This window comes from Podarcis erhardii (assembly GCF_964252035.2).
Source record: "Podarcis erhardii genome assembly, chromosome: 14".
Lineage (NCBI taxonomy): Eukaryota > Metazoa > Chordata > Lepidosauria > Squamata > Lacertidae > Podarcis > Podarcis erhardii.
Window position 1 is genome coordinate 16174930 of NC_138503.1, and position 24644 is coordinate 16199573.

Here is a 24644-nt window from a genome sequence, read left to right on the forward strand (position 1 = left end):
CTTGTGCTGTTCACGGTCAAAAACGTCTGCCTGGCATGCAGAATGTGCCTGGTTCAATCCCTGTCATCGCCATTTAGCCCTGGAAAATGTCCTCTGCCTGGAACTCTGCAAAGCTGTTTCCAGTCAGCGCAGTCAGCACTGAGCCACACGGACCAAAGGTGTGACTCTGTATAAGACAGCTTTCTATGTTTGCGTACCAGCTTCAAAAGTGTGGGGCTCCCTCCTTACAGATTTCCTCAGCCTCTTTGCTGCATAGCTCTCCCCATAATCTGAAGCCCCACTTCTTTAAGGTATTTTGTTTAGCGGGCTCCATCTCTCCTACTCTGCTTTGGGGTTGTCATTATTCCATATGTTTTGCATGTTTTTAATAATTGCAATTGATTTTATAACTCGGCCCAGTATACCTGAAGGAGCGTCTCCACCCCCATCGTTCTGCCCGGACACTGAGGTCCAGCGCCAAGGGCCTTCTGGCGGCTCCCTCACTGAGAGAAGCAAAGCTACAGGGAACCAGGCAGAGGGCCTTCTCGGTAGTGGCGCCCGCCCTGTGAAATGCTCTCCCATCAGATGTCAAAAAAAATAAACAACTACCTGACATTTAGAAGACATCTGAAGGCAGCACTGTTCAGGGAAGTTTTTAATGTGTGACATTTTGATGTATTTTTAATCTTTGTTGGAAGCCGCCCAGAGTGGCTGAGGAAATCCAGCCAGATGGGCGGGGTACAAAATTATTATTATTATTATTATTATTATTATTATTATTATTATTATTATTAGCCTTATTATTACTGTAGGGTTTCTATTGCTGTAATCCGCTTTGAGGCTTTATGGTGAAGGGCAGGTTAGAAATCTTACAATGCAAAGCTGGGATACTACCAACTGGATACAGAGTGAAGCTCATCCGTTGTTGTTTTTTGCCCAATGCACATAATTTGTTACACACACACACACCCACACACCCCAATATGAGAAAACGCTGCAACCATTTCTAATGCACCAGGAACACAAAGACAAGGAAGAGATGCCACAGAAAAGAATCCAACTTTCCTCTGGCCTATCACTTAGACCTCGCGGCTTACCATCAACTTGATACTTTCCCAAATATCAATCATCTGAATGTGGGGCAAGGAAGAGAGAAAGTACAAAATCGTCCAGAAGGGACACAACGTACTGATGGATTATGCTGACTATAGAAACTTCCATTCCATATCAAGAGGTGGAGGTGGCTCTGCTTTTAGAGGAACTCCTGGAGGGCGGCAGGAGGTTTCCCCAGATTTGCGTTGGCGGATTGACTGTTTGGCTGCTTATTACAAAGTGCACTGCCTTCCCGGGCCACAGTCCAGAAAGGCATTTCGAGATCACACGGTTCACTTTATGTGTTTAAGCAGTTGCCCTGAATTCCTGGGTTATAACAAACTGAAGTAAACAAAAACAATAGCTTTTATTTAAGCAGCCCAGGCAGGTGCATACTATCACTAGACAAAAGTGCAGAACAACATATAATGCCATGCCTATTGGCCACATTCAGACGATATATTTGAAGCACTATGATGCCACTTTAAACAGCCACAGCTTCCCCCCCAAAATCCCGGGGGCTGTAGATTGTCAAGGGTGCTGAGTGTTGTTGGGACACCCCCGAGTTTCCTCCCAGAGCTACAATTCCTGGAGTGGTTTCATCAGTCAATTCCACTTCACAGGGAACTCTGGGAACTGTAGCGCTGGGAGCGGAATAGGGGTCTCCTGACAACTCTCATAACAAACCCATAACAAACTACAGCTCCCAGAATTCCATGACTATTTGAAGTGGCGTCATAGTACAGTGGTACCTCAGGTTAAGTACTTAATTCGTTCCGGAGGTCTGTACTTAACCTGAAACTGTTCTTCTTATTACCTGAGGTAATATTTCTGGGTTAGCAGAGTATGTAACCTGAAGTGTATGTAACCTGAAGCGTATGTAACCTGAGGTACCATTGTACTTTAAATGTATGGTGTGGATGTGGCCAGTTATTCTGTAGCTAGGCACACACAGACAGGACCAGAATTGGACAAAGGGCTCTGTTTTATTCACAGGGCATCCCATGACATGGCTGCTTAGAAGCACATTATTATATCCACCTGAATTCAACTAAACTCGCCCCCCCCCTAGTTTAGCATGCATAGGATTGCAGCCTTGGTGAAATACTTAGGGCAAAATTTTGCCATGATATCAAATGGGAGCAAGACAGATGATCAAAGCCTAGGTGCACAAGCATTTTTACAGGCTCTGATGCATGCATCTGACAAGCCAGGCCACGGCTTAGTGGCAGAGCACATGTTCTGCATGCATAACACCCCAGTTTCAATCTCTGGTATCTCTAGAAAAAAGAAGAGGTGCAGTGCTGGAAGAGTCCTTTTGCTGGAGAGCTGCTGTCATTTGGAGAAGGCAGCTATTGGCTGTTTGGCATCCGTTCTATTGGTTAAGTAAGAGGTAAAGGTAAAGGGAAGGAAATCAGCCCTGAGTGCTCACTGGAAGGACAAATCCTGAAGCTGAGGCTCCAATACTTTGGCCACCTCATGAGAAGAGACGACTCCCTGGAAAAGACCCTGATGTTAGGAAAGATTGAGGGCACAAGGAGAAGGGGACGACAGAGGACGAGATGGTTGGACAGTGTTCTCGAAGCTACGAACATGAGTTTAACCAAACTGTGAGAGGCAGCAGAAGACAGGAGTGCCTGGCATGCTCTGGTCCATGGGGTCACGAAGAGTTGGACACGACTAAACGACTAAACAACAACAACAGAAGGTAAAGGGACCCCTGACCATTAGGTCCAGTTGTGGCTGACTCTGGGGTTGTGGTGCTCATCTCGCTTTATTGGCCGAGGGAGCCGGCGTACAGCTTCCAGGTCATGTGGCCAGCATGACTGAGCTGCTTCTGGTGAACCAGAGCAGCGCACGGAAACACCGTTTACCTTCCCGCCGGAGCGGTACCTATTGATCTACTTGCACTTTGATGTGCTTTCGAACTGCTAGGTTGGCAGGAGCAGGGACCGAACAACAGGAGCTCACCCCGTCGCGGTGATTCGAACCGTCGACCTTCTGATCGGCAAGTCCTACACTCTGTGGTTTAACTCACAGTGCCACCCGCGTCCCTTTCGAGAAAGCTTACTTCTGAGTAAGTATGTAGATGATTAGTGACTGCAACTAGGGTAGAAAGCAGGGTCGGATTTAGGTTTGATGAGGTCCTAAGCTACTGAAGGTAATAGGGCCCTTTATATGTCCAGCTGTCCTTCGTCAACAAACTGTCACATTTGTTTTTGTGTTGAATATATGCTATATGGTAATTTATGGACCTAATAGGTATCTAAACCTATTTGCATACAACAAATAGGAGCCTACACAACACAAAACACCGTTGCTGTATGTAGGTTTTATTTTATTTATTTTTCATCTCATATTTTGGAAATGTACATCCAGTCCCCCCCCCCCTTTAAATTTTTTTGGAGCCCCCAAGAGAGTGGGACCCTGAGCTATAGCTTGTTTAGCTTATACGTAAATCTGGCACTGGTAGAAAGCCTAAGTGATCTGGCAGAAAGCTTATCCCTTATAAAGACTGAATACAGTGACCCAAAGCTGCCTGAATGCAACCCAGAGACCCACTTTTAACAACCAGTTTAGCGGGAGATACAATGGCCACAGCTCATCCTGCCTGCTCCTTTGCCAGCCCTTTGGTCCCCCATAGCACACCACCCTGCTTGCTGTGCAGCACGCTGGAAGTCCAGTTCAGGGCACCACAATTTAAGGATGCTATTAACAAGCTGGAGCTTGGAGGACAACCAAGATGATCAAGGGTCGGGAAACCAAGCCTTATGAGGAATGGCTGAGGGAGTTGGGTATGTTGAGCCTGGAAAAGGGGGGACTGAGAGGACATATGATAGCCATCTTCACATATCTCAAGGACCTTCACATCGAAGAGGGAGCAAGACTGTTTTCTCCTCCTCTGGAGAGAGGGGCTCAAACCAATGGATTCAAGTTACAAGAAAGGAGACTCTGACGAAACATCAGAAATACAGTGGTACCTCAGGTTAAGTACTTAATTCGTTCCGGAGGTCCGTTCTTAACCTGACACTGTTCTTAACCTGAAGCACCACTTTAGCTAATTGGGCTTCCAGCTGCTACTGCGCCGCCAGAGCCCAATTTCTGTTCTTATCCTGAAGCAAAGTTCTTAACCTGAAGCACTATTTCTGTGTTAGCGGAGTGTGGAACCTAAAGCGTATGTAACCTGAAGCGTATGTAACCCGAGGTACCACTGTAATGTTCTGACAGCTGTTGGACAGTCGAACGGTCAAGAGGAGGTTGTGGAATCTCCTTTCCTGGAGGTTTTTCAGCAGAGGTTGGATGGCCATCCGTCATGGATGCTTTAGCTAGGATTCCTGCATTGCAGGGGGTTGGACTAGATGACCCTCAGGAACCCTTCCAACTTTACAATTCTTTGATTCTATGACTCTATACGGCAGGTAGGAGAGGAGAGAAAAGAGAAGCTTAAGAAGAGCCACAGTGTCTCTCTCACTTAAGTAGTTTAAAGGGGCAGAGTAATTTCCTTGTGTCACAGCGTGGAAGCCACAGCTCCACCTTACCATCAGGTATATATCTAATCTACCAGCATGAAAAATGAGAAACTTCACTATGAAGACATAATGAATATATTTTCCTTATTCGCTTTTCTCTCTCCTCCCTCCCAACCTCGTTTCCTTTTGTGTCGTGGCTTTTAAATTGAAAGCGCAAGGGGACGGGACTGTTTTTATTCTGGATATTTGTCAACTGCTCTGAAATGCATTTTTTGGCTGAAGGGTAGAAACAAAGGGACAAACTTTAAATAAATAAATCCCAGCTTAGTTTGTAAGCTCCTTGGGAGCAGGGACCTACCTATTTTGCCACAGCAACCATGTGCTTTAATGGCACTAAACAAGAACAACAAATGGAACAGTTCTGGACACAAGAGGGTTAAGAGAAACATGCGACTGCAGAATCGTATCAGATCTGCTATGGAAAACAAAACAGAACCCTGTTCTGCATTATTGCAGGTTTATTGAATATGGATATGACAAGAGCACCTTTATTGGCTTATTACGCTCCCAGGATGCCTTTCAAAGTCATAGCTGGCTGACACCATTTTCAAAGGCATACTTGCCAATGCTCATAATTATAACTCAGGCCAGGCAATATCTAATGCTTTCTTTAAAAGCAGCTATTTCCTGATACATTCAAAATAAACATAAAAATAAGCCTCAGCTTTTAAAATCTAGTTGCACACAAACATTTGAAAATATGGTCCATGCTTGCCCACACAAAAACCCACCAAAATTTACCATAAAAAACACCATGGCTTCAAACGACATTTCAGTGAAATGTAATCTACCTCATGTAAAGTACCTAGGCATCAAAGTGGCTACAGAATTATTATGACCAGTATAATGGAGCAAATCTCACTTTTTAAACCCAATGGATAGGAAACGTTTTGAATTTCAGAGAGCAATGGAGATGTTAAAAAGACTTGGACCACAGTCCTCACTAACCCCCCCCCCAAAAAAACCCAGAGTGCTGGGAACTATGGTTTGTTAAGGTGCTGAGAATCAAAGCCCTGTGAGGGGGGGAACTACAGTTCCCAATATTTTTGGGAGGAGTGATGTGCTTTGCATGTATGGTTCAATAAATGTTGGGCAGGGCAGATGTGTGCACAACCAAAACTGTTCTGAAAGCTTTTCCTGAAGTTGATCACCTGACTTCACAGGTAAAGCTGCCTTCAAATGGAAAAGCAGTTTGCCTGTTCAGCTACAGTAAAGAACAACAAACAAACAACAAACACTTCCATGCACAGAGATATTTTATCCCTTTCTACGAGTAACCAGGACTGCAGTAGAAGACCCAGTTGCAGTGCATAATTATGTGGACTTAACAGACATTGATTTCAAGGGCCTTTAGTAACAGCCAGTAAATTGCAGCAACAGTAGGAAGCTGCCTTATGCTGTGTCCATTTGCCTATCTAGTTCAGTACTGCTTACACTGACTGGCAGCTACTTTCTAGGATTTCAGGTGGGGATACTTTCCCAGCCCCAACTAGGGATGCCCCAGAAGGAACCTGAGTCCTTCTGGATCAGTGTTTCCCAAACTTGGGTCTCCAGCTATTTTGGGGGGACTACAATTCCCATCATCCCTGATCACTAGTCCTGCGAGTTAGGGATGATGGGAGTTGTAGTCCAAAAAAACAGCTAAAGACCCAAGCTTGGGAAACACTGTTCTGGATGAAGAACAGGTGTTACACCACCAGGCTACGGCCATTCTTTCAGGTGTTGCGGTGCTATAAAGCATGGATAAAGAGTTCTTTTTGTGTCCTGTATTTTAGACTGGAAGCTCTCAGGAAGGGGGGAGCTGTGATTGATCTGATGTCAGCCACTTTGGGAACCTTTCCGGAGGAAGAGCAGGTCAGAACTGCTTTGAAAAAATAAGTAATATCTCAATATTGTGAAATGGGGGCGACGTTGAGAGGCAGTGGTTTCCCTAAGGTCTCTGAGTGATTTCCAGGCTGAGCTAAGATGTGAAGCTGGATTTAGTGGCTCATAACATATTAAGAGGGACGTGGGTGGCGCTGTGGGTTAAACCACAGAGCCTAGGACTTGTTGATCAGAAGGTCGGTGGTTCGAATCCCTGCGACGGGGTGAGCTCCCGTTGCTCAGTCCCTGCTCCTGCCAACCTAGCAGTTCAAAAGCACATCAAAGTGCAAGTAGATAAATAGGTACCGCTCCGGCGGGAAGGTAAACGGCGTTTCCATGTGCTGCTCTGGTTCACCAGAAGCGGCTTAGTCATGCTGGCCCCATGACCTGGAAGCTGTACGCCGGCTCCCTCGGCCAATAAAGCGAGATGAGCGCCACAAGCCCAGAGTTGGCCACGACTGGACCTAATTGTCAGGGGTCCCTTTACCTTTACAACATATTAAGAACATAGGAATAGCCTGACTAGATTGCACCAAAGGTCCATAGCTGGGCATTCAGGGAAGCTCAAACACAGAATATGAACAATATGAACATTGGTGCCCTTAGGTAATTTTAGACTTCGGACTGCATGACCTTATACTCATACAGTCTCTCTCTCTCTCTTTCTGTGTGTGTGTGTGTGTGTGTGTGTGTGTCTACAGGTGCTAAAGTGCATTATTTCACACGGTAAGCCTGCTTTGCTAAATTCAGAGGGACTTTTCACTTTTAACTGTGGCAAGACACCTTTAGCCATGACACTATGTCTCAAGCAGTGTTAGAAACTCAGAGATATATAAGCTAGGCACCAAAGGGCTCCTTAAACTAAGGTTACAGTAGCCAAAACAGAATAGCTAGTTGCCATTAATTAAATTAAATAAAGCCTTATTTTTCAAATGATGGACTGACTGTGATTGATCATCAGTTAAACATCTGGCTAGTTCAGATGGCAACCTTGAGCTGGGTGAAGAACTTTGAGAACTGAAAGAAGAAGAGTCATTTGATCCAGGGAAGAGTCCTGGCCTATTCCGACCTCTTTTTCTGAATGGTGACATAGACCATTCATAACTAAGAATATTCTTCACAACTGTGAGCAAGGCAGTGGGGTGGGTTAAGTGAAGACAAGCGGCAACAGTTAACTATAATGTTGTTTACTGCTTCTGCTCAGGCAGTACAGAAAAAGCATTTTGGTTCCCAAGATTCATTCCAATGGTGCAGATAAAATATAACTGATGCACCTCCAAATGAAGGAGATGTCGGGTGCTGCTGTCCTGGCACCCAGTTACCTTCACTTGGTCACAAGTGGGTGATAAAAAGGAAAAGGTACCCCTGACCATTAGGTCCAGTCATGGACGACTCTGGGGTTGCAGCGCTCATCTTGCTCTATAGGCTGAGGGAGCCGGTGTTTGTCCACAGACAGCTTCCAAGTCATGTGGCCAGCAGGTCACGTGGCGAACCAGAGCAGCGCACGGAAGCGTCATTTACCTTTCCGCCGGAATGGTACCTATTTATCTACTTGAACTGGTGTGCCTTCGAACTGCTAGGTTGGCAGGAGCAGGGACCGAGCAACGGGGGCTCACCCCGTCGTGGGGATTCGAACTGCAGACTTTCTGATTGGCGGGCGCCTGGTTGATTTTGAACACTGGTCTCAAGGGCTTAGGAAGCTGCCTGATGCTATGTCAGCTCACTGGTCCATCTAGCTATTGCCTACACTGACTGGCAGCAGCTCTCCAGAATTTCAGGCAGAGGATTGAAACCAGGAACTTCTGCATGCAATGCCTGCACTGCCCCTCGGGTGGCGCTGTGGGTTAAACCACAGAGCCTAGGACTTGCCGATCAGAAGGTCGGCGGTTTGAATCCCCGCGATGGGGTGAGCTCCCGTTGCTCGGTCCTTGCTCCCGCCAACCTAGCAGTTCAAGAGCACGTCAAAGTGCAAGCAGATAAATAGGTACCGCTCCGGCGGGAAGGTAAACGGTGTTTCCATGCACTGCTCTGGTTCGCCAGAAGTGGCCTAGTCATGCTGGCCACATCACCCGGAAGCTGTACGCCGGCTCCCTCGGCCAATAAAGATGAGCACCGCAACCCCAGAGTCGGTCACGACTGGACCTAATGGTCAGGGGTCCCTTTACCTTTAATGCATGCACAGATAATGTCTTTAGTGACACCGATTCTTGTCCTTCTTTGGCAGCCTAGCCCTAACAACAACAACAACAACAGTCTGTTAGCATCTTTCGTGAAATCTAGTAGGTCTGCATTATTAAAAGTAAGGGTTCCCAGTCCATCTTATCTTATGTGCTAACAGCTGTACCTTTCAGAGCTGTGACCTAATCTATTTCGAATCTCCTGTTCCTCTTGAAGTCTGAAAAGCCAGCGCATCATTTTCACCATATATCGTGGAAGGCTGCACTCACAAGTCACGTTTAAATTGATTTTATTTATTTTATTTTACGCATCTCATCCCCCTGCCTTCTGCACAGGTCTGCAATGGAAAAGTAAAACCTATTTTGCCTAGGGTGAAAATTTAATGGAAGAATCGCCTCCTATCTGCCATTCATTAACAGCATTCACATTCCAGGCTTAAAGGCATTCATCCCAGGGAAGATATGCCAAATTCCAGGCATGATTCCCTTTCCCCCAGGTTGTAAGTGTGCCAAAAACAGCCAACATAGGTGTATTTGGGAAGGTAGGCCGGCAAAACTTGTCTGCATGAAATTATTTGCAAAGTTGAGCTAAAGGTAGTGTGTGAGGCCATTTTAAATTACATTTCCTGACATTTATATACTCCTCTTTCCTCCAAGGTGGTGCACACCTAGTTCTCTCCTCATTTTATTCTCACAACAGCCTTGTGAGGTAGCCCAAGGTCACCCTGTGAGCTTCACAGCTGAGAGGGGATTCGAGCTCCTGGCCTCCCAGTTCCTAGTCGGACATTCTAACCACTACACCATGCTGGCTAGTGGTTCAGTGATGGATTAGGACTCGAATCCCCACTCAGCTATGAAACTCATTGCGTGACCTTGAGCTAATCACATCTTGGCCTAGCCCACCTCACAGGATTGTTGAGAGGATAAAATGGGTAAAAATGCCAACACGGGGCTTCTTCCCAAATTGGAGGCTCCAAGAACTACCCAGTCATTACTCTTCCACTGTAAACTACAAGTGGGATTGCAATTGCCTTTCCTCCCTATTAGGAGTATTCTGCTTTTTCTACATGTACATCCAGCTATGTTCTGTTCATATAAGGGGGCGTGGCATAATTGTTGTGGGCGGGGCCAGTTGAAGTTTAGCGCACATTCCCTATAACCAGGGCTTTCCCCCCCAGAACTCGATTCCGGCACCTCTCAGGTGGGCACCATTGCCATTATAAGAGAACAAGGGTGGCGTTCATGGCGAGTTCTGGCACCTCTTTTCCTAGAAAAACAGCACTGCTCATAATCCTTGTGGTGGATACCATTTTTGACTGCTTTCACTTAAAAACTCCCCACAATCTTTCAATAATCAATAAGACATATTTCAGACCCTCCAAGTGTCCCTATTTTCCAGGGACAGTCCTGGATTTACAGAAGCCGTCCCGGTTCCTTAGGACATCCCTATTTTCATTGGAGAAATGCTAGAGGGTATGATATTTCTGTCAGTTTTATAAATGAAAGAGCGATATTGAACTACGACATCATACTGTTATAATGTTAATTTGTGCAACTAGACTATAATAAGACTATCATAGAGTTGAAAGGAACCCCAAATCCTAACCCCAAATCCTATAGTATTATGGTTTTCTAGCACTATACCTCTCTCTCTTATTATTATTATTTTAAAATATGCAGCAGAAAACTGCCATCTTGCCCAAAAATGGCAACTAGACTTTGTGTTTCGGCGACTGTAACTTTGCTTCAAGGAGCTATTTGGTGCCTAGCTTATATACATATCTGTCAGGGCTCCCTCTAGGTCCCAGCTCACAGAGGACCAACGCCAGGCTGATATTATGTACAAAAGTCTTTATTGAAGTATAATTTCCATTTTAAAGCCAGAGCGTGCAACCCTACGTCTAGACTCTAGATAGGCGAAGTCCCCTCTGAGTCACTGCCCCTTCCGCACCAGTTTAAGATCCTAGCCCGGCTCCACCTCCTGCGCTGTTCCTTCCTCCTCTGGGTCCTTCTGCCCCCTGGGGTTTCCTCCCTCCTGGACTCTTCTGACGCTGACCCCCCTTGATTCTTGCCCTTCCTTCCGGCGGACTTTGGGACCTGGCTCCCTATCCGGGCTACCTGCTGTGCCGCTCGCCTGTACATTTGAACTTGGCGCGCGCACCCAGCCGGTGACTTTCCTCTTGACCGTTTCCCCGCTCTCCGATGGAGGCGTGGCCAATCCTGACTCATCTCCTCCCTCTGGTGGTGGGAAGACTGGTCCCGATGCCTGGGACTCCTCCCCCCCACTACGCTCTGGTGGGGACGCTGGTCCTGATTTCCAACTGCTGCTCAGGGAGTCCCCGCTGGCCCCTTCCTTCTGGGGTTTCTCCCTTGGCACCCCCCTTGCCCTGGCCATCGGCGCTCCTCTCTGTGAATCTTCCGATTCGCTGGAGAGACTCGTGGACTCTCTCTGACCACTGTCACTGCCTATACCCCCCTCATATTCCTCCTCCTCACTCTCCATTTGCTCCTTCTCCTGTGTCTCTGCTCCTGAACCCCTGACAGTATCCAAGTTTCTAACAATGGGTGTCGGAGTTGGACTTTCTGTGATCTGAGAAAAGGATGAAAGATCTGCAGAGAAAATGGCGGTTCCCTCACTGCGAGAAGCGAAGTTACAGGGAACCAGGCAGAGGGCCTTCTTGGTAGTGGCGCCCGCCCTGTGGAACACCCACCAGATGTCAAAGAAATTAACAACTATCTGACATTTAGAAGACATCTGAAGGCAGACCTGTTTAGGGAAGTTTTTAATGACTGATGTTTTAATGTATTTTTAATCTTTTGTTGGAAGCCGCCCAGAGTGGCTGGGGAAACCCAGCCAGATGGGCAGGGTAGAAATAATAATAATAATAATTATTAATAATAATAAATAAAAATACAGGATGCCAATGACTGGATGATGTTGTTATGTGGCTGTCCCATAAAAAGGGTGTGAGGAAAGCAAATCAACCGAGCACTAAATGTGGCCTGCTTAAACAGCTACCTTTCCCCAGGAATGGCCTCAAGGCAGTAGCTGTTTTTCAGGTTAAAGGCCATTTTGCCTCAAAATACAAGATAAAATTGGCTTATGCATGGGTCTTCAAACTCTTGAATGTTCTCCCAGAAAACATTCGGCTATATCCAACTACGGCCACCATCAGACCATACATTGAAAACACTACAATTCCACTTCAAACAGTCATGGCTCCCCTCCCAAAGAATGATGGGAGCTGTTGTTCGTTAAGGCTGCTGCTATGACTCCCCTATTCCCCTTGCATTCCCAGAAGGATTGATCGTTATATCACTCTAGGAATTGTAGCTCTGGGAGTGGAACAGGGATCTCTTAACTCACAAACTACAGCGCTCATAATTCTTTGGTGGAAGCCACAACTATTCAAGTTCTATCATAGTGCTTTAAATGAATGATGTGAAGTTATACACAAAATAGGCCCGTTTAATGGACCTAAGGTAAAGGTAAAGGGACCCCTGACTATTAGGTCCAGTCGTGGTCGACTCTGGGGTTGCGGCACTCATCTCATTTTATTGGCCGAGGGAGCCGGCGTACAGCTTCTGGGTCATGTGGCCAGCATGACTAAGCCGCTTCTGGCGAACCAGAGCAGCGCACAGAAACACTGTTTACCTTCCCGCCAGAGTGGTACCTATTTATCTACTTGTACTTCGACCTGCTTTCGAACTGCTAGGTTGGCAGGAGCAGGGTCCGAGCAACGGGAGCTCACCCCGTCGCGGGGATTCGAACCGCTGACCTTCTGATCGGCAAGTCCTAGGCTCTGTGGTTTAACCCACAGCGCCACCCGCGTCCCTAGTCATGTTCTATAATTTCAGTGGAACTGGATCCAGGGCTGCACATTGACCAACATGGCTTCTTCCGCTTTCAGTTGATTTATTTTTACTCCACACCGCTTGTAATTTATCTCATCAGAGTCAACTCTGGTGTAACTGTACAGCTTGAAGATCTGAAGCTTGTTTGACAAGCCAAGAATAGCCCTGCTGGATCAAGCCAATGGCCCATAAAGTCCAGGATTCTGTTCTCACATTGGCTAACCAGATGCCTATGAGAACATCGCCATCATGGCTCTCATTTCCATATTCAGCAGCCGTGTAAGAAAGGGATCTTAGAATCACTTCCTGTTTTAGACAATGACCCTTTGCTCGTTGTATTAGGAGAGAACGGCTATATTCATTTGATTTGTATTTTTTAATGCAACACATATGTTCCTCACGGGCTAAACAAAGCCTTGTTTTGTGATGGCCTTTGGTCACAAACAAATACATTTGACTCACTGGCTGATAGCATTATAAATTTTGGAAGAGCCCACGAGGAACCAGACTGTATGTAGATCGAAAGGTTGTCAGCATGGAATGCAGAGCTGGAGATGATCTCAGAATGATTTGCAGTAGAGCTGCCAAGCCGAGTAACCCCACAACACTGGCTTCTGAACTTTCCTTTTAACTAAGGATATGCAGCAAGAAAATGATTTTCTATGCTCAGGGCTAACCTGGTGACCCCTTAATCTGGAAATAAAACCCTGGTGTATCTGCTGGTTTCTGTTGCTGAGTGCTGATAGACTGGCAATCCAACCATTAAACTTCTGGGAGGTGCTTGCAAAATTTCACCTCCGTGTTTGGGAAAGATTGCTCTCAGAATTGTACTTAACAGCTTTAGTAAAGCCCAGAGTTTATATATACTTCCTTATATACACTGGACATGCCCTCCAGATGTTTTGGACCATCATTCCTGATCATCGGCTTGTGCTGGCTGGGGAGGATGGGTGTTGTAGTCCACAACATCTGGAAGACTCTATATTGGCTATGCCATCATATTCCCATGTATCTCTGTGGGCATAGGTGTGTCTGTCCTGGCTTGTGAGCATTCCCTGTAAGCCAACTGGGGGACTAAAGGCACATTCCAGGCAAAGTTGAGCTCTTCGCTGACTGTACATCCTTGCCTCTGCCCTTGAAATGTGAACTGGATTTTACCTTAGTACAGCCTTTCTCAACCTTGGGTCCCCAGATGTTTTTGGCCTACAACTCCCATCATCCCTGACAACTGGTCCTGTGAGCTAGGGATCATGGAAGTTGTAGGCCAAAAACATCTGGGGACCCAAGGTTGAGAACCACTGCCTTAGGTCTGAAGAGAAATGTTGCTAAATCCCTGTGAAGTTAGGCTGAAAGACAGTGACTGGGTCAAAGTCACCCAGTAGGCACCCTGGCCAAGTGGGGAATTTGAACCCAGGTTCCCCCAGGTCTTAGTCTGGCACTCTAACCCAGTGTTTCCCAACCTTGTGCTTCCAGCTGTTTTTGAACTGCAACTCCCATCATCCCTGACTAGCAAGACCAGTGGCAAGGGATAATGGGAATTGTAGTCCAAAAACAGCTGGAGGCACAAGGTTGGGAAACACTGCTCTAACCACTACACCACACTGTATGTTGATGAGAAATTTTGAATTCTATGAGTGTATGTTGAGTTTAAACCACAATGGTCTGCTGGGATCGGAATAAGCCCATCCTCCCAAGTCAATATGTGTTCACCCTGCTTCTTCCTCCCTGGCAGGGGTGATAAACCTCCAGAAATTATTGGACCCCAACTCCTGTCACCCTTAACAAGAGGGCCACAGGTCCCCCACTATATGGCATAAAAGTTGACGGCTCAGCTGAGTGCTTGAACTAAATTAAAAAAAAAAATTCCTTCCAGTACCACCTTAGAAACCAACTAAGTTTGTTATTGGTATGAGCTTTCGTGTGTATGCACACGAAAGCTCATACCAATAACAAACTTAGTTGATTTCTAAGGTGCTACTGGAAGGAAATTTTTTTTTATTTTGTTTCGACTATGGCAGACCAACACAGCTACCTACCTGTGCTTGAACTAAGATACTAGACATTGAATGGATAGCAACGGGCTAATGAAAGCATCTCCCAGTAGGCTTGATGGATGGATACTGGCTACAGATTCAGGCTCCCAAGAGTCATTTCCAACTCATCATCCCAAGCTGCATGAAACTGAAATTTGTGTGTATGCATGCAATAAAATCCAGCCCCTACTTAGGATGCCATTTCCTGCAAGGTCAAAGTATTTGTTCATGCAGTCTGATACTGTCTACTCTAACCGGCAGAAACTCTCCATGAATTCGGGCAGAAATAGGTCTTTCTCATCACTTGAAAGCTGACTTTTTAAGCTGGAGATAACAGGGACTGAACCTGGGATATTTGGGCATGTGATCTACAATTGAGCTAAGGTCCCTTCCCTATATAGAAAGATGTCATGAATGAGATTTCCTGATAATATTGCTGGAGATAACAGGAAGATGGTCTCAAGAAGAAAGATCTGGGCATCTTCCAAGAAGGGGATGCCCCTCTCTCTTTAAATGGTCGTTTCTCTAAAAATTTTGTAACACTCATGCACTATTTATAAAAAAGTATTTATAAATAGACAGATGATGCTCCTATTTTAAGGAGGATAGTGTACCATCAGTTTTGATTCTTCATTTAATGCTGGGTGGTGGTGAATCTGCAGCACAGATCAGGCCCACAAAGCCCTCTCCTCATCTTAGCACTGGGATGGATTTTTCAAAGAACCACATAATTGGAAGGGATCCTAAGGGTCTTTGAGTCCAACCCCTCTGCAACGCAGGAATCTCAACACATAGTCACCCATCCAATTTGAAACCAGACCAGACCAGACCCTGCTTAGTTTTGCAAACAGGCTAGCAGTTTTATTGCAGCCCCACCAGGAAATGGGTTTCCTCCCCTCCCAGAGCAGCAGGAGGCAGTAACTGCCCTCTCCATCACAGTGCTGAACTGAGAGGTTTACCTATTTCTAGTGCTGTGATGGGAGGAACCAGCTCATTGCAACTCTGGGCTGAGAGGGAATGACCCTGTTGCAGCACTGGGCAGAGAAGAGAGGTTTAAAGCACTCCTCCACATCCAGCACTATGTGTGCACTGTGTGAGAGTGTGTGTCCTGTGAGTTTGTGTGTGCTTTCACATGTGGCATGTATATGTGTAACGAGTCTATGTGAGGGCATGGGGCAATCATTTGCCCCATGACCACAGAACAGCCTTTGGACAGTTTGGATGTGGCTCTGAGCAGCGGCATGTGGTCAGTGGACTTGGGGGACTAGGCCAGCCCCCTAAATGTTCCTGGTAAGTATTAAAGCCTTCTTCCTAAAACCTGGGAAGCTTCTGTCCAGCTCTTGCATGCAACATCACCCCCGTCCCACTGGCAAGCTGGCATCTCTGGTCCCAATTGTTTCCCTGCAAAAAATTTCACTGCACGCCACCGGCTCTGAGGTTCAGAACTGTTAGTCACCCCTTTCCACTGGTGGCTCCTGGGGGCATTAACCACCACTGGGATAGTGCCCCCTGCTGGACTCCACAGGCAGAGCCAAGCAGACTTCCTTATGCAAGGGAAACTACCCCGTAGGTTCCCCGACACTGAGAGCCGATATGTTGTGCCTGTACCCAGAGGAACTTTGGGAGAAGGGAAGGTATGGGGGAAATAGAAAAGTATCCTAAATATATGGGCTCCCTGTAGTTGCAGGTTTTTGTATGCGGGTAGAATACATGCTTGTCTTCATTGATAGCACCGTGACCCCATGAAGGTGAACTATGTATTCTGAATAGGCAGCCATGGTTTGTATTCTCTCACAAATAGGGACCAAACAGGTACATCTTTCAGCTGTCTCTGCTATGGTTGCCAGCTGACCAGGAAACAAACAACACACAAGGTTGGCCTGTTCTTGCCCTTGTAACCTCTGCACCATGAGCCCCGAAGCATGGATGGCTGGAGTGGCTGTAAATGGCACAGCTACAGGGGCCAGCGGAAAAGTTGGCAACCCCCCTTTACCCACCCTCAGCTGCTTTCATGAGAGAAGCAAACGTGAAATGCCTAATGAAAAACCCAACTTGGAAAAAGAAAATGACTGCAAGTCCAGGGCCTAGTGCCTAAATTATGATGGGAAGGGAAGCAGGAGAAGCGGGAGGCTGAATGAACTGGCACAAAGACCCACTCCCTGATCCCCCCCCCAAATCAAACCATGCCCCTCTCTCCTCGCAGTCTTCTAAACGGGGAGGCGTTACAAAAGGCAAAGAGGGCAGCCAGGCCTGCTCTGCATCCCCTCGCAGTTCAAGCACTGCCAGGATCCTGCCCTCTCCCTGCACACCTGATCCTTTGCTCTGTACATGGGTGTAGCAGGTACATTTCGGAGCTTTAGGCCCCAGTGGCAAGCAATCATTTCCTGGCCAATTTGCACCACTTCGATCCTCAAGGTTCTGAGACTCAGGATGCGACCCCCCCCCCCCGCACTCCTTTCTGCCTTTTTACCAACAATATGATTGAATCACAGTGTCCAAAGCGGAAAGGAAAACCACCTTTCTCTTTTGCTGCCCCCCCCACCCCCTTTCTGGCGCCTGCAAAGGAGCAAGGGGGCGGGGTGATGGTGGCTGCTTTGAGTAGTGAGTTTGGGGTGGCGGGAAGAAGGGAAACCGAGCGGCAGCCGAATAAACCAGCATCATTGTCACGCACAGGCTGCCTTGCCCCCCCCCCTCAATAACAATACTTCGGGTACGGCCGCCTTCTCGTCCACCTCCCCCCGATTCCGTTTCTGCTGCCAAAGGGGGTGGGCAGGGTGTTGTCGTCTGATCAAAATGAAGCTGGGAGAATAATGAAAGGGGGCGAGGATCCGGAGATGGAGATGGAGAAATCTCGGGGTTGTCGCGCGCTCCCCGCCCCCGCCCCCCCCCAATCGCATCCTCCCACCGATTATCCCATTGTGGAGCATGGAAGGATGGAGGTTCTGGGGGGAGGTGGGGCTCTGTGTGTGTGTGTGTGTGTGTGTGTGTGTGTGTGTGTGTTTCCCCCTCCCTCTCCGCAAATGCAATGGCTCCATCACGCCCCTGGAGAAGGAAGAGAAAGGAGAAGCAGCGGCGGTGGCGGCGGCCAACCTTTGCGGCACCGGGGTGGGGGGGGGGAGAGAAAAGAAGGGGCTGCGCGGGGGAGGCTTGGCTCTGGGGCAGAGTGGGGGGGCTAAGATTAGAGTCCTCGGCCACCTCTCCCTCCCCCGCACACACCCCTCGGTTAAACGCCCCCCCCCCACCTCCACGCCCGCCATCCCTGCGTACTCACCCTGGCCGGCCAGTGCGGGTAGCCTTTCATTTTGGCGAAAACCAGATCTCCAGCTTTGTATTCGCGGGGCCTCGGACGAGCCATCGGGTCCTGCCCTGCCCTCCTGCCCGTCGCCAACTCCGAAGCAACCCCCAGCCCCGCTCCCAGGCCTTCCCGGCGCTGCGCGGCCCCCCCTTGACCCTCCACAAACTCGGGGAGAGGGGAGAGGCGAGGAGGGGGGTGGGAAAGAGGCGCTCGGCTCCCCCTTCCTGACAACAACAACAATACGATCGGTAGTAATAATAAGGAGGGTGCTGGTGATGGGGACACGACGGCTGCTGCGCGCCGATCGAGCGAAGGAGGCTTCCGGAGAGCGAAGGATCGGCCCCGGGCACAGGAGAAGCGGCGGCTGGAGGAGGCGGCGGAGGAGCAGGAGAAGGAGGAGAGGGGGGCTGGGGTGTGTGTGTGTGCGTGCGTGTGTGTGTGTGTGTGCAAAAGGGGGGAGGGGAGGCCCTGGACTCGGCACCCCCAGCCCCCAAGAATCGAGGGATCCAGCAGCTTTGCGGGGCTCCTCCGCTAGGAAAGGCTGGTGGGGGCTGGGCAGGAGTGTGGTGGTGGGGGGGCGCCACAGGGGGGGAGGCGGAGATCCCCTCCCCCAAGCCCTGGCTCGGGAACAATGTGGCCAGGAAGGAAGGGCGAAATGTAGCCGCCGCCGAGCTGCCTACATTGCGCTTCCCATCCCGAACGCTCGCCGGTGCAGCAGAGAGAAAAAATATGGACCCTTCTGCAAAATTATTCCTCGGGCAGCGACCGAAAACACGATTTTTCTCCCCTCCTTCCTTTCTTTAATGGCTCGCTCGCCCGCTCGCCGCCTTCTCTCCCTTCCTGTTATTTTCTAGGTACACGGATCGTTTTCTATGAAAACAAGAAAGGGCGCACGGAAGGAGGAGGTTTGTAGCTCGCACAGCGAAAAAGAGACACACAAACACACACAGAGAGAGAGAAATGGGCGGGAGAGCCTTTTATTTCTTTGGACGTTGCAGAAAGAGATGAATAAACGGGATCTTGGTCGAATCCTTCCGTTTTATAGGAAGCATTCTTGCTGTTGTTTGCAGACCGGACTGAGGTGCCTCCGTTTCATGCCCAGGTACACAAAGAAACAAACCACTGCTCTGGAGGCGCAGAACAAACAGACTGAAGCCTGCCTGAATATTGGCAGGGAATTGGTCATTGTCTCCTTCCAAAATGGGAGAATTTGCACGCCTGATCAGTGGCAGGCCGCACAAGGAATTCGTGATTATTTCCTACAGCCATAAAAAAATTGCTGCTTCTGGAACTGAGGATGTAGGAGAAAAAGCCAGGGAAACACACAAACACACCAGACAGGGTTTTGTTTGGTTGTGTTTTGTTTTTAGGCCTGGGTAGAGTTTTGTCCCTCCTGCTCAGCTGCTGAACAAGAGGGATGCAAAAAAGGAAAAAGAGAAAGTATTGGGCAGAGTTCTCCTAGATGGAGAAAGTTGATAAAAAGTCACACAAACACCCTACCAGCAGACAGATGTTGGTCACACTTTTCTCCACATCTGTGGATACCTGCGCAGCATATGCTGAAAGCGTGTCTTCCACTCCCTCACTTTAACAGTCACAGCTTCCCCTGAAAAATCCTGGGAACTGTAGTTCAGGGTGCTGGGAATTGTAGACTGCAAGAGGTTAATTACTGTTCCCAGGATTCTGGAAGCAGCTGCTGGGACCACATAACACCTGTCCTAAAGGATCTGCATTGGCTCCCAGTACATTTCCAAGCGCAATTCAAAGTGTTGGCCTTGGCCAGTATACCTGAAGGAGCATCTCCACCCCCACCATTCTGCCCGGACACCGAGGTCCAGCTCCAAGGGCCTTCTGACAATTCCCTCGCTGCGAGAAGTGAAATTACAGTCCCATCAGATGTCAAGGAGATAAAGAACTTTGCAACTTTTAGAAGCCATCTGAAGGGAGCCCTGTATAGGGAAGTTTTTAATGTTTGATGTTTTATTATGCCTTTATAGATGTTGGAAACTCCCCAGAGTGGCTGGGGCAACCTGGTCAGATGGGCAGGGTAATAATAATAATAATAATGGCTTTTTTTCAGTTCCAGCACCTCTCAGGTGGGTTCTGATACTTCTCCAGTGCCATTCTAAGAGAACAAAGGAGGTGTTCATGGTGAGTTCCGGCACCTCTTTTTCTAGAAAAATAGCACTAATAATAATAATGCAAAAGTCATGTGCTTTAAGGCTCCATCTGCACTATATGTTTAAAGCAGTATCATACCACTTTAAGAGTCATGGCTTCCAACAAATAATCCTGGGAAATGTAGTTTGTTTAAGGGCGCTGAAAGTTGTCAGGAGATCCCTATTCCTCTCCCAGAGCTACAGTTCCCAGAAAGGGGGGTAACAATCAACCCTTCTTTACAGGGAACTCTGATAACTGTAGCTCTTGGATGGAAAATAGTTCTCCTAACCACTCTCCGTACCCCTTAACAAACTACTGTTCCCATAATTCTCTGGGGGGAAGCCATGACTGTTAAAATGCTATGTACAAGGATAAACATGCAGCCAATGAGGGCTCAGAGGTATTTTTCTAAGCATGTTGCAATACTACCGCAAGAAAGTCTCTTTTCTTTCAACCCTGTGGCATGAAGTGGCCTTGTGATTATCCTTCATGCTCTCAGACTTGCAATCCTGGACGTTTTCCCTATTAAAACGTTTTATCAGACAATCAGTCATTTCTTAAAAGCATATGCAAAATATGAAGGATTTCAAGACTAATTAATCAATTAATTACATTTCTATCCCTCGTTCCCTTCAAGGGTCTCAAGGCAGAGCAGACTTGAGAGCAGCAGAGGAAGTGAGAAAAGCGAGGAAATCCAGACAAGTGCAATTTCTTTCCCTAGTATTAATTTGCAAGGCCCTCAACAGCTTGGGGCTTCAGGATACTTTAAGGACAAATAAAATAAAATAAAGGCTATGCAAATCCCAACCTCCAAAAGTGGACTTTAATACAGAAGAGGGCATCCTCTAGATCTCAGATTATTTACTATTCTTTAATTATTTATTATATTTATTATTGCTATTATTTATTATATTTATAAATATATAATATATATATAATAATTATAATATATATAATATAATAATTATATATATATATATATATATATATATAATTTTAATATATAATATAATAATTATAATATTATAAATATTAATATAAATATAATTTATTGCATAAATTATATTTATCGCATTTATTGCATTTATATCCAAGGTGGTGCATGTAGTCCCCTCCCTCAATTAATCCCCACAACAACCCTCAGAGGCAGTGATTGGTCCAAGGTCACTCATTGGTCGAGTGGGGATTTGAACCCGGATGCCCCAGTCTGATACTCTAACCCAACGATGGCCAAACGTGGCCCTCCAGCTGTTTTTGGACTACAACTCCCATCATTCCTAGCTAACAGGACCAGTGGTCAGGGATGATGGGAATTGTAGTCCCAAAACAACTGGAGGGCCAAGTTTGGCCATCACTGCTCTAACCACTGCACCACACTGCCTCTCAATAATTAATCTAAGAGTGATATTTACTTCATGTGGACCCCTTGAAATTAATGGACCTAACCTGGTCGTGTTCATTAATGCCAGTGAATCTGCTCTGAGTAAAACTTAGCTGAATGCCACTCAGATCTTGCCTGAACCTTTGACTGGATTTAACAATGTAATCAGCAAAAGTTATTACTCCTTGTTTGGAGCACAGGCCGTCTTTAATGGTTTCTTTTTCATCTCGTTCTAGTCGCATGCAAGAACAAAAATGGCACTAAAAACTAAACAGGTGTACACAGCCATAATTCAGAACCGGCATACCAAATTTTAGGACTTGGCAAATTTTAGGAGTTGGATCTAGACACATTAAAAAAAATGTTTCAGGAAAACGTGCTGTAAACTTCATCATGGAATATCGTGTTGGCGAAAGATGGAACTCAACAGCGCCATCTGGTGTCACAGTCTTATAACGCATTTAAAACGCTTTTTCTTTACTAATGTAGCTGAATGCTCAAGACGCCACCTTAAGGGACGAAGGCAACAGACTCCTTTTCAACATCTTGGTGGCTGAACAATCACTCTCTCTTCCGAGGGAATTCTGGGAAATAGAGCTTTGTGATGGGAATGAGGGTCTCCTAACAACTCTCAGTGCCCTTAACAAACTACAGTTCCCAGAATTCTTTGGGTGGGGGGATCAGCCAGGACTTCTTAAAGTGGTATGATACTGCTTTAAGTGTATAGTGCAGATGTGGCACAGGATGTGGCTAAGCTATCCCTGTCTGGGAATAGTCATCACTGTCATATCAGCCAATGCTAACAAAAGGCACACCTATCCACTGAAGCCATCTGGGGTGCCACGTAAGAGGCACCCTATAACTTGCATAAGGAAGAAGCTATCAGGTTTCTTATTTGGTCCTCTCTCGCGCTGGACCTTGATAAATGCTATTTCAAAAGGCATTTTGATGGATGCGCCACTGGGCATATGACAAAAATCTAGTATTTATGAAAGAAAATCGTGGCAGGGAAGAAGTCATCAATCTACCTCAGATTTTTTGGTCCCTTCCTGTCAGCTCTCCCAGCATTTCTCTGTGGCTTCTGGTGTGACATGTTATGAATATTTCGCCATGGGAGGAAAGACATAAGCATAGATTTGAAATATGTCAAAATGAGATTTATGGTTGCTTAATTATGCTACTTTATTATTATTATTTTTTATAAATATTTATTAGAGTTTTTAAATACAAATGCACCAATAATAAACAATCTTACTTCTATCACAACGTAGTTTCATCACTTCTTTGGACTCCCTCACGTCTCCCGCTCCCATTTACATCGTTAAAAGATTTTTCCAAGCAAATTATCAACTTGTTTACGATCTTATATCCACTCATTCAAGTATAATCTAACAATTCTCCATAAAATTTATGTTTTCTTTAATCTCACTTATCATCAAATTCAAAATCTAATTTAGTGGTGGCCAATTTTTTATAATCTAGCATCCTTCTTAACATTCAACCAAATTACAATGTTTTTGTAAATACATCTTAAATTTCTTCCAGTCTTCCTCAATCCTCTCTTCTCCCAGGTCTCGGATTCTGCCAGTCATCTCGGCTAATTGCATGTAGTCCATCAGCTGCATCTGCCACTCTTCCAGTGTGGGTAGATCTTGAGTTTTCCAGTTTTTTGCGATGAGTATCCTTGCTGCCGTTGTTGCATACATAAATAATGTTCGGTCCTTCTTTAGCACCTTCTGGCCGACAATACCCAAAAGGAAGGCCTCTGGTTTCTTAGTGAAGGTATACTTAAATACCTTTTTCAGCTCATTATATATCATTTCCCAGAAAGCCTTCACCTTAATTATGCTACTTTTTTAAAGGGACGCGGGTGGCGCTGTGAGTTAAACCACAGAGCCTAGGACTTGCCGGTCAGAAGGTCGGCGGTTTGAATCCCCGCGACGGGGTGAGCTCCCGTTGCTCAGTCCCTGCTCCTGCCAACCTAGCAGTTTGAAAGCACGTCAAAGTGCAAGTAGATAAATAGGTACCGCTCCGGCGGGAAGGTAAACGGCGTTTCCGTGCGCTGCTCTGGTTTGCCAGAAGCGGCTTAGTCATCCTGGCCACATGACCCGGAAGCTGTACGCCGGCTCCCTCGGCCAATAGAGCGAGATGAGCACCGCAACCCCAGAGTCGGTCACGACTGGACCTAATGGTCAGGGGTCCCTTTACCTTTAATTATGCTACTTTAAGTGTGGGGATTGTCTATTACTTATTATTAGCAGTTGTAGTGATTGTGGTAATAATAAAAATGATGATGATGATGATAATAATAATAATAATTTATTTGTACCCCGCCCATCTGGCTGGCCTTCCCCAGCCACTCTGGGCGGCTTCCAACAAAGATTAAAGTTACATTGAAATATCCCACATTAAAAACTTCCCTAAACAGGGCTGCCTTCAGATGTCTTCTAAATGCCAGGTAGTTGTTTATCTCTTTGACATTTGATGGGAGGGCATTCCACAGGGCGGGTGCCACTACCAAGAAGGCCCTCTGCCTGGTTTCCTGTAGTTTTGCTTCACGCAGTGAGCGAACTGCCAGAAGGCCCTCGGTGCTGGACCTCAGTGTCCAGGCAGAATGATGGGGGTGTAGATGCTACTTCAAGAATACTGGGCAGTTTAGGGCTTTAAAGGTCAGCACCAACACTTTGAATTGTGCTCGGAAACGTACTGGGAGCCAATGCAGATCTTTCAGGACTGGTGTTATATGGTCTTGGCAGCCACTCCCAGTCACCAGTCTAGCTGCCGCATTCTGGATTAGTTGTAGTTTCCGGGTCACCTTCAAAGGTAGCCCCACGTAGAGCACATTGCAGTAGTCCAAGCGGGAGATAACTAGAGCATGCACCACTCTGCCGAGCCCTGTATCATTCGTTTGACTTTTTGCTTAGGTGTGTAAACTGCTTTAAGAGAGTTCTGTGGAAATTCAAAGCAGCGGACAAGTTAAAGAAATAAAATAAGTAAATAAACAAACAACACGTCTAGAGATGCTGGTTTTCTGTGCAAAGAGATGGAGATAGTAGATGATATTAGCTTCCATTCACACTGCCATCCTGGCACGGGGGGCTGAAGTGGAAATCTTCTGAAAGGGGTCTCCGTGCAGAATGTTCATGTTCTAATGGTGATGACATTGACTGTCCAGACTGGCTCCAGGTTTGAGGAGCAAAGCATCCATTGTGGGAACATGGATATTGCTGTATTTTTAAATCAGTTGGGCCAATGATTAGGGGCAACTTGTAAGCCACA

General features: G+C 46.7%; 1 protein-coding gene across 1 annotated transcript in view; it reads right to left on the bottom strand.

Moving 5' to 3' along the window:
• Window positions 1–18632, bottom strand: part of HDGFL3 (HDGF like 3) — a 57318-nt gene extending 38686 nt beyond the window's left edge. The window contains exon 1 of the mRNA XM_081839351.1: window positions 17801–18632. Coding sequence (XP_081695477.1) covers window positions 17801–17884 — 84 coding nt within the window. The 5' untranslated portion in view covers window positions 17885–18632. The remainder of the gene's footprint in view (window positions 1–17800) is intronic.
• Window positions 18633–24644: the final 6012 nt, after the last annotated feature.